Source organism: Haliotis rubra, unplaced genomic scaffold, assembly GCF_003918875.1.
Source record: "Haliotis rubra isolate DU_JTF1 unplaced genomic scaffold, ASM391887v1 Scf30, whole genome shotgun sequence".
Lineage (NCBI taxonomy): Eukaryota > Metazoa > Mollusca > Gastropoda > Lepetellida > Haliotidae > Haliotis > Haliotis rubra.
Genome location: NW_025766969.1, coordinates 2885453 through 2896752, shown reverse-complemented (window position 1 = coordinate 2896752; position 11300 = coordinate 2885453). Strand labels below are relative to the sequence as shown.

The window sequence follows — 11300 nt, the reverse complement described above, 5'->3', positions numbered from 1 at the left end:
GCTTGTCACGCACTTCCCTTCTGACGTCATTGCCGGGTTGCAAGTGGGAGAGAGAGAAAGATGGCAGATTTTGACAATTTCGAGGGTGCTAATACCGCAGAGGAAGATCCTGCAGCGGAATTTCTAGCGAGAGAACAGACAGAACTTGCAGGATTGGAAGATGATAACTTCGGAGGAGATAGTGCTGGGCAGCAAGCGGGAGGTATACAATGAAAGGGTTATTTCTTAATCGAAACCACCCATATTTTCTCCACGCCCCCAGTCTTGGGCTTAGTATTTTCTAAAGTCGATGCTATTATCATGATTATATAAATTGTTCATGATCATTAATGATAATTGACGATACTGTTTCCATACTCAATTCTTTTTTACGAATGATTATTTCGTTGTTGATGACAGCATTGACTAATAAGTATCTGTTACGTACATTTGAATCAATTGTTTGGTCTCTGTGTATGGTAATTATCATCTTGAGAGCATGATCATATTTTCTTATGGTAGATTTGCTGAAGCCAGTAAAGGGTCTTCATGCTAGTTACTATCAGGGACCATGCAGGTTCACGTATTGTCAGGGTTAGGGTACGTTACCCCAAACTCTTAGCCCATGAATCCCTTCCCTATCCCTTTATGATCATTAATGACTTCATGGTTAGGTGCCCCCTTCGGATAAACACTCCATTATGAACCTTAAGGTAGAGCACCCGGTGTCCGCCCGGGAAAGCCACATTTGAAAAATACCAATTGCCGCTAAAGCCACATTTCAAGTACAAACCTCGGTGCCGTGAATCGCCGCGAAAGTGACATTGAGTAAGGGAATCAATATATATAATATATAATTTATATATTTTTTTATTATAGAATATTTATATAGCGCACATATCCACGCACTAGTGCATGCTCAAGGCGCTGGTATTATATTACCGTTTTTTTCAAATAAGCGTCACAAATTGTTTTAGTGACTTGTCCTTTGTTTGTTTAGTTAACATATGATGGGCGGCTTGTTTATTCTGGTTGAAGTTTTTGGTTAACATATGATAACATATGTTCTGAGATAAAATGATACATGCTAATGGGTCATTCTATGGAAAAGGGCAATTTCAGCTTTTTCTATTAAAAAATTTTTTATTCGTATTTTTTTATGTCTTCATGTAAACTACTTTGGTTTGTATGATTGGTATATCGTATCAGCAGAGAAGTTTGGACAAGAATTTAGCTTGAAAACAGTTATGAAATGGAAAGAGTTATGCGTCACATATGTGCCTGTTTATAAGTACATTTCTGGTGTCCCCCGCCGTGATGTTGCTGGAATATTGCTAAAAGCGGCGTAAAACCAAACTCAGTCAGTCAGTCAGTTTATAAGTATATTTGTGCAATAAATGGTCATTCTTCTAAAATAGTTTTTATTTTATTTTATTTTTTTTAGAGTTCTTAGCATGAATGTAAACATAATAACTGAGGCAACCATGGCTAATTCGTAAAAGGAATCTGTGTATACCTACTCTAGGCGCTAGTTTGCATGATCTGAACTTTTTTATTAAATGTAATGCTTAACGAGCATGTCCACTGTTACACTGACTCATCCTTGCATTATGCTAAGAAATCGGTTTTCAACATTTTCCCACCCTTTTAAACTATTTTTTTTATCTCCTTCCCTCTTCTCTGTCTGTCATGTTTATGATAGTTACACTGGTGCACTTACAAATATGATGGTAATACATGTCCCAGATGAAGTTGTCAACAAATCTTACCAATATTTTTGGAAACACATTAACAACTGAACTACGTACTTTTCTGTCAACTTTGGAAAATTTTAAATTTGTTGTTGTTGATTGTTGTTTTCAACTCATGTTATTGTTCCAGGTGACTTTGATGCTTTTGGCAGTCAAGCCACAGAGCCTGCAGCTCAGGTAATACTAAAAATTTGTTTTGATGTGCATTTGTAATTATTTTTGTGATTTACTAACATGAAGTAAAAATTTAAAGAAAGGTTAAAAATTAACATAGATAATGTTATAAACCTTTGCTAGGTTTAAACTCTCTTGGCATTCTGTGTAAGAATTGCTCCCTAGCATTCTGTGCAGGTCATAAGAGGCTGACGTATTGAATCGAGCTGAGACACGCTGACTTCTTTGAGTGTCAACCTGAACAACATGGATTCTTGCTCACAGTAATGATCAAAGATCTTGAAAAGAGTCGTGATTATTTTCTGGCTGATTTCATCATATAGCTGGAAAATTGCTGAGAGTGGTCAACACAAGACTTGGAGGAAAACCATGTCAGTTGTTGCCTTCATCAGTTATTCTTATGTTGGCATAGTTTGAAGCAGCAGGAAAATTCAATTTCTGTGTTCAGTGACTGTAAAAATCTGAAATTATCATGGTATGGTATTGATGATATGGAAGTACATTGACCACAATGCATGGTGCACCAATATGTAAAACTATTGTATTGATGATATGGAAGTACATTGACCACAATGCATGGTGCACCAATATGTAAAACTATTGTATTGATGATATGGAAGTACATTGACCACAATGCATGGTGCACCAATATGTAACACTATTGTATTGGATATTGTAATGTGTGCTGCATGCTGAATCATGGTAGAAACATAGCTTCTGCATGGTTATGATTGTTGTGAAATATGCCATGCTTCACTTTGTTATTTGTCATGCTATAGGAAGAAGATGATGATGATGATGATGATGTTGATGTTGATGAGTTTGCAGTGAGTTGGTTTAGTTTTACACTGTAGTATGTTTCCTGTAGTTTCTGTCCTGTAGTTCTACACATATGGAAGACTAATGGGATGTTCTAACTGTGTTTGTTTTGTTTGCAAAGCATGTACTGCTGATTTGTGATCTGGGGGAAGGATTACAAACACATAGTACTGACTTGAGGGACTGACTTTAAACACATGGTACTGATTTGACGGAGTGAGTGCAAACACATACTGATTTGAAGGAATGAGTGGAAACACATGGAACTTATTTTTAGAGTAAGAAATATGCTGATTTTGTCAAAGTATTGCAAAATGAATAATCAAAATTGTGATAGTTACAAATGAAGATATTAGTAGAAAGTGCTGTCAAGAACTTTTTATTTTTGATAAAATTCTTATGTATTGTGAAGATAGAATTGAGTTCCAGCGAAACTCTCTGAGTTTTTCCCTTAGGAAACAGCCATGATTACTTTGGGGAGCATCCATATAAAATTATTGTTGTATATCCAGGGCTTGTTCCTGAGGTTGTTATGATACTGATAAATAACTGGAATTTTACACTATTCAGTAGAAAACACTACTAGTCAGTAGAAATCAGTCTCATTAAAATCAGATATTTCACTCTGATACTATGGTTGGCTAAAATGATTGATCATAGAAAGTATCATTGATGGGAAGAATTTTTAATGGTTATCGAGACGAAAATTGTGTCATTGATATTATCATATATACACTATTGTGATGAAATACAGTAATAATTTATTCATGGTTACACAAAGTTAAGTCCTTGTTCATGATCAGTTTATGAATTTTGTTCCAGACTTTTTTTGTGTTAATAATCCATGCAGAAATGTGGTGCCAGTGCCTACCACTCCACATGATCACTAGAGATGTGAAATATGTTGATTTCTTTCAGATGTTTTTACATTATTGTTCAAAATTAAATGTCTTTTATTTGTAAATAATCAATTGATATTTTGGAAATGATTATCAATCTCTTTGATCTATGTCAAAGCAGAGGGCAGATTTATCAGAGTGAAAGATGTGGTATTTTTATGAGATGGTAGAAATTAGCTTATTCAAAATATGCATCAGTATTGATTTTGGCCTTACTTGTTTCTTGTTTTTTTCAAACATTTTTTTGTCTTTCAACCATACAGACAAAGTTTATGCAGCTTATTAGAGCAGAATCTGAAGGCTTGTTTCTTGACATGCAATTATATACAAGGTCCTGTCTATCCTTGTGGGAAAAGGTTAGCTGTATAGTGACATCTCTTGAGACATACAACATTGTGCAGACACATCACCATCATCCAACGGACCCCTTTCCCAGGTCAGAAAGTACAAACACAGTAGATGTAAGACATGAACTGGTTGTTTCAGAATGATCTGTTTGGTGGCGGTCTAGGTGGTGGGTTTGACATGTTAGGGGGAGACAACTCCTCGGGAGACGGACTCCTTGATATGGGGTCAGTACCGCCTTCTGGGGGACTGCTGGATATGGATGCGGCTCCTCCATTGGTCATTGAACAGTCAGCTCCTGAACAATTTGTACCGGCAGTGAGCAGTTTGTATTACATCCCTGCCACCTCAATCCCTATGTTTCCATTGCATTAAAAATTAAACGGGTATTTCATTTGTTGAACAGTTGGTAGTGATCTTTCCCAAAGTTGCCCGAGTGATTGTATTTTTGCCAGTATTCTGATGGAAATCTTCAAACTCATTTAGAATATTTTTGAAGGTATATGATCAAGAAGGATTATAGAGGAAATTTGGAAGGAAGGCAATATGCATGCCATAAGTACAGTGTTATTAATTGTTTAACTGAAATTATTAACAAAGATATGCCGAGCCTGATTACAAGCCTGACTTCTAGCTTTGGGAAGTTGGTTATAGCACAGACTAATGACAGCTTTGTCAAACTAATAAGTGTGAGTTTGGTCCTTACCTTTGTTTAGGATATCCATGCTAAAAAAACAATAATGTTCAAAACACTTTATGGTGGAGTGCATATGGAAACACCACACTTCAATCTTCCGTCCCTTTCCTCTACAGTTCAAATATAATCTTACCCTAAAGTTCACAGGGCTCCAGATGTTTTTAAGTTTACTCATGTCATCATTCACATTGAATATTGATAAGTTTTAGGTATTCAGTATGTTTTTACACCCTTTTGTTTCTCCTTCATATGAATTTACAAATAAAGGGTATTTTTTAAAGACAATTCTGCTTAAACTGCTGTTTATGTGTCATCATTAACTCACAACAGTGATATACATGTCTAATGAACAAGAAGTGAGACCTTTTCCATGGATTATTCTCTGCTTTAGAAGTCATGTATGAGGTGTAAGGCCTGTAAATAATTATCGCTAAAGAAATATGAGAATGCAAGTTTAAAAAGATGCATTGGGTATTTACACAGAACCACATATTTTTGTCATGCTTTTCTATTTTTCATTTATTATTAGGTGTATTTATATGTAAACCATGCAAAAGTTATTCAGAAGTGGTGATTTATCTAACATATTTTGTATAAAGTATCTGGAGCCCTGATGATCAGAACAATATGAAATTAATGAAAGCTTCCATTTATTGTCAACACTTCATGATAGAAGGAAGTAGTATTTACAAGATCTTGAAGTATCAACAGTATTTCTCCACTGCGCAGGAACATGGCATTGAAGATGTTATAATCAAAGACTAGTTTTGTTGTAAAGTGTTATAACCTCTACAAACCAAATGGCAAGATAGCTTTGATTGGATCTATTGTTTAGAGTCCCTAAGTCATTCCAGGGGCAGTGGGGTAGCCAAGTGGTTAAAGTGTTCTCTCATCAAGCCCCAAACCCAGGATTGATACCCACATGGGTATGATATGTCAGAACCTTCTAAGGTAACAACTGCTGTTATATTGCTGGTATAATGCTAAAAGCAGCATAAAGTCATACTCGGTGACCCTAAATTGTTCCAACTATACATGTTACCATCCCCATAGATGTAGTGAACTTGACTATAAGCTGAACTTGAACTCTAACACTGAAGCCCTATACAAAAAGTGTCAACAACGTCTTCACCTCATGTAAACTGAGATCTTTTAATGTTAACCCATCTGTGATGTCATCTTTTTATGCAGCATTTATTCAGAGTATTTTAACATTTTCCTTCCATTGTTGGTATGGGTCTCTCTCAGTTCATCTCAAATCTAAAATAGACAAAATTGTTAACACTGCAATTAAAATTGCTGGAGTCAGATTTGAATGTTTATCATCAGTATATGAGCGGCAAATCGTGAATCAAGCTGTCAAAATTATATCTGACCGTACTCACTACTTAAATTTTCGAATACAACTTCCTCCCTTCAGGCCGCCGCTACAAAGTTCCAATTGTGAAAACAAATGTGAAGATACCTAAATCAATGAATTTATGTAATTATGTTTGTATCTCTCTAATGTGTCGGTAGCTCTGCTGATGTAACACAAATTCCTGAAAAGGCATTAAAGTATTATTCTATTCTATTCCCATTATGTTGTCAACACTCTGCCATGTGTGTGTGCACTGCTTGAACTTTTGAACAGATTGCTATTGGTCAAGTTTGGAGGTCATGTAATTGTGATGACTATGGCACAACAAACGTACTCACACCCTATCTTGACAACACATCAACAGCCTTAGAAATTTGTTATTTTTTAAGACCAAATTTATGTGAATATTATTTCAGGTTTACTGAAAGTTTCTTACTAGTATGGCTTGTAAAAAGATAAAAACAGTTACTAGTAGAACATTTTTACGTCAGTTTTAATCAGTTCCACTTTGTGGCAAAACTGAATCATTAACAACTGGTTCAGAATTATAGCAATCAGCTGCTGCTAGTCAATGTCGAATACCATCTGTAGATTTTTACTTGTACACAACACATGTTAGTATAGTCAGTCAAGCAAACAAGTTAGTGTATATTTTAAAGGCTGATCGATGTGTAAACACTTCCACCATGTCCATGCCTCTTTCCTTGTTTATGTTCTGTGCTCTTTGTTTTTCCGTTTGCTGCAAACTTGTTGTTGACAGTCTGTGCTTATTTATAGCTTTTCGTTAATTGTATTATTTATGGTGTAACTGCTTTACATCATGTGTAGAAATGTTCACTAAGAAGTGTTACTAACTTACTTGATGTAACATTATGTCATGCCTTCCATCAGTCGTTGATTCTTATGAATGGAGACAAACCATCACATCCTTGTCCTGATCCTGATGTTGAAATTACCATTGCCCAATATCTCAAGGATGCAGGAACCTCCATTGATAGCTTTCAAGATGTTGGCTTTGTGGAACCGGAAGATCATGTCGACAGTGCAACACTGAACTGTATTGATACTCCGAGCAAGCCAAAAAGTGAATCACTGTTTAATGAGAAACTGGCTGCAGGCACATCATGAGCACAGTGTCCTGTGTACCATGCCGTAACACTGCTGTTGAAAGACATCTTCTGCTGAGAAGTAACTGTAAACTGTAAAGAATTGCTGTGTAAGGATGCTTGTATTGTTGCCTCTGCCACACTTGGACTAATGGATAATTGTTTGCTATTGTTGATTTTACAGACCAATGGTCCGACGGATGCATATTCTGCCATCTCACAGGTAGACACAGAAAGAGCTGAGCCTGAACAAATCAAAATTTGGAGAGAGGAACAGAAAAATAGATTAGAGAAAAAAGGTGTGTCTTTTTTCAAGCCATTTGTTGAAAATGTGAAACTTCTACTTGTTTAGAAAGGGCTCTGGGTAGCCTAGTGGTAAGACTTTGACTAAGTTCTATTTCCGACATGTAAAAGGAAGCCCATTTTCAGTCTCCCGTGCTGTGATTTGGCTGAAATATTAATAAAAATATGACTGGCTCAGTTGCCTGTGTTATGCCTTTATTGCAGCAAAGACTGCTGCAGGCAACATTATTTCCTATTACCCTGTATGCAGATGTGGTTTATTTTGCAATGAAAATAACTTCACCGTGTTGACATTCAGATAAGGAAGAGGAGCAGAAGAAGGGGGAGTGGAATGAGGTTGCCAGGAAGGAACTGGAAGACTGGTACAAGCATCATGCTGAACAGCTGGAGAAGGCCAAGGAGAACAATAGGTAGGGCTGAACAGATACATTTCTTGCCATTCACCAGACACATCCATGTGTACTATGCATTTCAAATGTTCACATTCAGATTTCCATTTCCTTTTTAGTAGTAGGATACCCGAGGGAGGAAAGCTCATTTGTTCTTTCTTATAGATTTTAGGTTATTTTCTGATGCTCATTCCTTGTCTTAGCTCTGATTGGGTCTGGTGTCATCCCAGATGGCTTGTAAGTTTCACATAAATGAGCATTTATATGACACCGCTCACGCTCTACTGCAAGACTATTATGGAGTATTGTATAGTGTCCTAAAGAACATGAAGAAGACACGACTGTTTGTTTTGCTCCTGATTAGTATACTATAGACTGATGTAATGCTGATTATTATTTTTGTCTGTACCCCGGAGATTCCTTTCAGTCACTTCACTGCATATGGAATTGTCCAACCAATCTGAGATGCCTCATGGCATGATATGAGTTTAAATGCAACTGGTCTATAGTATATTTCACAATAATGATTTGTGTTTTACATATATTCTTTGAATAAACCGTTCATCCCACACTTCGACTCCTGGTATTACCTGATATATAATTGAGATGAATATTCACTCGCTCACTCACTATTTTCAGAGCTGCAGAAACTGCTTTCATTAAGGAACGTGATGAGAGTATCCCTGGAGCTCAGTGGGAGAAGATATGTCGGTTGTGCGAGTTCAACCCCAAGAACGTGAAGTCCACAAAGGATGTGTCCAGAATGCGCTCCATGTTGCTGCAGCTGAAGCAGACTCCTCTTGTTCGCTAGGTGTTCATCTTATCCATACTAGAATATCAGATTGTCTCTTGTAGAAAGGAATAGGGAAGGACTAGAGTCATCTTTTGTCTGTTCGTCTCCACAAAATAGAGTCAGGTACTCTAACATACATTGATTTCTACACTTTTGGGTAGGACACACCTGAAAATGTTTCACAGAAATTCAGCTCTTTTTTATCTTTGTTCTTAATTGTAAGTACTTTGTTAAGAAAGGTTGTAGGAAGTGAGACACACCCTTGCCCTCTTCTCAGAGATAGTCAAGATTCTAGGTGTTCCGACAACCGTGTATGCTGACTGACAAGTCGTCCTTGCTATACATCCAAAGGTGCCCATATATTTGTGTTTCATAGTTTGTTGTAATGTATACTCTGATCATGTCACTCATCGTAGGCAGGAACGATAACCAGATAGCGTTCTGAACAGGTGTCTACTTATTCATCTTTGTTTATGATATATATGAAACTTCTATCAGGAATTGTTTTATGTGAGGAAAATAGTAATTAACACTTTTGATATAGTTAAGGAAATTAAGGGCATCTGCACCTATTGTAAAAATCAAACATGTATGTTGTAGATATTTACTGTTGTGGTTAGTCAACAAAATGCATTGAAAGACCAAGCATGAATCATGCAGCAAATGAAATTGATAGAATTTGCTGGTCAAGGAGTGAGTGTATGTCATTAGTCACATTTCTCAGTTACCATGGTACTGTCAATTTTAGATTGTAGAGTGCAATTATTTGTTGGGGATTTTAGAGTGAGAAATTTGTGTCTATGAATGACTGCATTCCAGGTGTATATTTATTTGACATGTCTACAAATAAACATTATCAGTTATATGTGTTTAATTGTTTGTTGTGACTAATGGTTTACATGGTACAGAAACAAGAAAATACTCTCAACTTCTAAACATTGGTTGCTGAACACCACTTCTGACCTAATGATTAAAGCTTTTGCTTGTCACACTGAAGACCAGGGTTCGATTCCCCACATGGGTATAGTGTGTGACACCAGTGTGTGAAATAGGCCTGCCCGAGACGGGCTAGATTTCTGACGGACGGTCAAAATTTACAGCTAGCCAGCCCGATGGTCTGGTAAAAAATTGAGATGTTCCATACATCTGAGTATAAATTCACCATATCTTGGTGTCTGGACTGATTAAATTCCATTTGGGCTGGTAACATTTTGTAGTTACCAGCCCTGATGTCTGGCTGTGTTTCTGGCTTATTTCATACACTGGTGAAGCCCATTTCTGGAGTCCCCTGCCGTGATATTGCTGGAATGTTGCTAAAAGCGGTGTAAAAACCATACTGCCTCACTCACTCATACCATGTCCCAGCAAGCCCCACTTCATGAAGCCAATGTCGGAAGGGTTAGAGGCAATCAGATCATATCTTGCTAGGACATCTTCCTTGCTGACATTTTTCGTAAAGATCCAGAGGATCATCGGCAGACGACAAATACCCAACAGTTGACAACCTGATCTGACAGACAAATAGATTGAATGTCGTTGCCATGGAAACAGAAAAAGACCATTCTGAAAAACCTCATATAGCAAAATGCACCAGCTGACGACCTGGCCTTTGCTTGTGCAGCACAATAAAATGTCTGACAGTAACGAGAACTAAGATATATGAGTTTAATCAGACTTGCGATACTTTTCATGGTAGATATGACTGGCAGACTGGTGAAGAAACAGAAAGCAATGAGCTCAGTCGTATGATTGCAATGATATGTCAGGAAGCTGCCCTTCTAAGTGAGTCACAATGTAAGCTTCACATTGAGTGAGTGAGTGATGACAAATGTGCCTTGTTTTTCCTTATCGGTACCGGACACCCAGGCCTTGCACAGTTCAGTACGCAGAATGCTGCCTTTTCTGTAACAGGGGAAGCAGGAAATATAAATTATCAATTATGAAAAATACTAACTTTGTACGTGGATATTTCAATGTTTAGTTAGTGGGCGAATATATCTGCCTTGTGGTGACTTTGGTCAGCATGATATCAAACTGACTGATCAGTTAGACCGGTGTAATTATTTCCCTTGACCCAGTGTCGTCACCTGTGGCCCCCAGCGTTGTGACCAACGTGTTAGATACGAATCAGCATGTCACTCACCCAGTATCGCAATATCCAGGTGTCAGCTGCAGGTATCAATTACATTGTTGAACTCAGATACGGAAGTACGGCCATGTAATACTCACGCTCAAGCTGCGATTTGATTACAATTATCACATCTGCTTAGATATTTTGTATTATATATTGACTTGGGTTGGTGTATCATATATGAGTATTTTAGTGGGGAGAGGATTGCACAGAATTTGGAGACGGACTGGACTTAAAATACAAATATAAATTATCACATGGTTCAAGAAACATTTGCGTTTTTAGGCACAGAAAGGTAACTTACATTGTTAATTTTGTTAAATTTATACATGCCACCAAATGGTATGTTTAGTCTGTTTTTAGACGCCAAAGAGCATGGTAAACAAGCTCAACACGACGAATCTATATAAATAGTAACTCCAATTTTGCGAAACACCTGCCTCAAACAACTGAGTGGTGAGTTAAGTTTTACGCCGCATTCAGCAATATTCCAGCTATATAGCAGCGGTCTGTAAATAGTCTGGATCAGACAATCCAGTGATCAACGTCATGAG

At 37.2% G+C, this 11300-nt stretch overlaps 1 protein-coding gene across 3 annotated transcripts; it reads left to right on the top strand.

The window, feature by feature from the left end:
• The first annotated feature begins 9 nt into the window (after positions 1-9).
• Positions 10-9480, top strand: LOC124282600 (clathrin light chain A-like). 3 transcript variants are annotated; one of them, XM_046718619.1, is made up of 6 exons: positions 10-202; positions 1861-1907; positions 4109-4285; positions 7315-7429; positions 7732-7843; positions 8462-9480. In XM_046718619.1, the coding sequence occupies exons 1-6, from the start codon at positions 61-63 to the stop codon at positions 8631-8633; spliced, it is 765 nt and encodes a 254-aa protein (XP_046574575.1). In that variant the 5' UTR covers positions 10-60; the 3' UTR covers positions 8634-9480. The 3 variants fall into 3 exon arrangements, with proteins under 3 accessions (XP_046574575.1, XP_046574576.1, XP_046574577.1); XM_046718620.1 differs by lacking the exon at positions 4109-4285 and adding an exon at positions 2684-2731 and having other exon boundaries at positions 12-202; XM_046718621.1 differs by lacking the exon at positions 4109-4285 and having other exon boundaries at positions 12-202.
• Positions 9481-11300: the final 1820 nt, after the last annotated feature.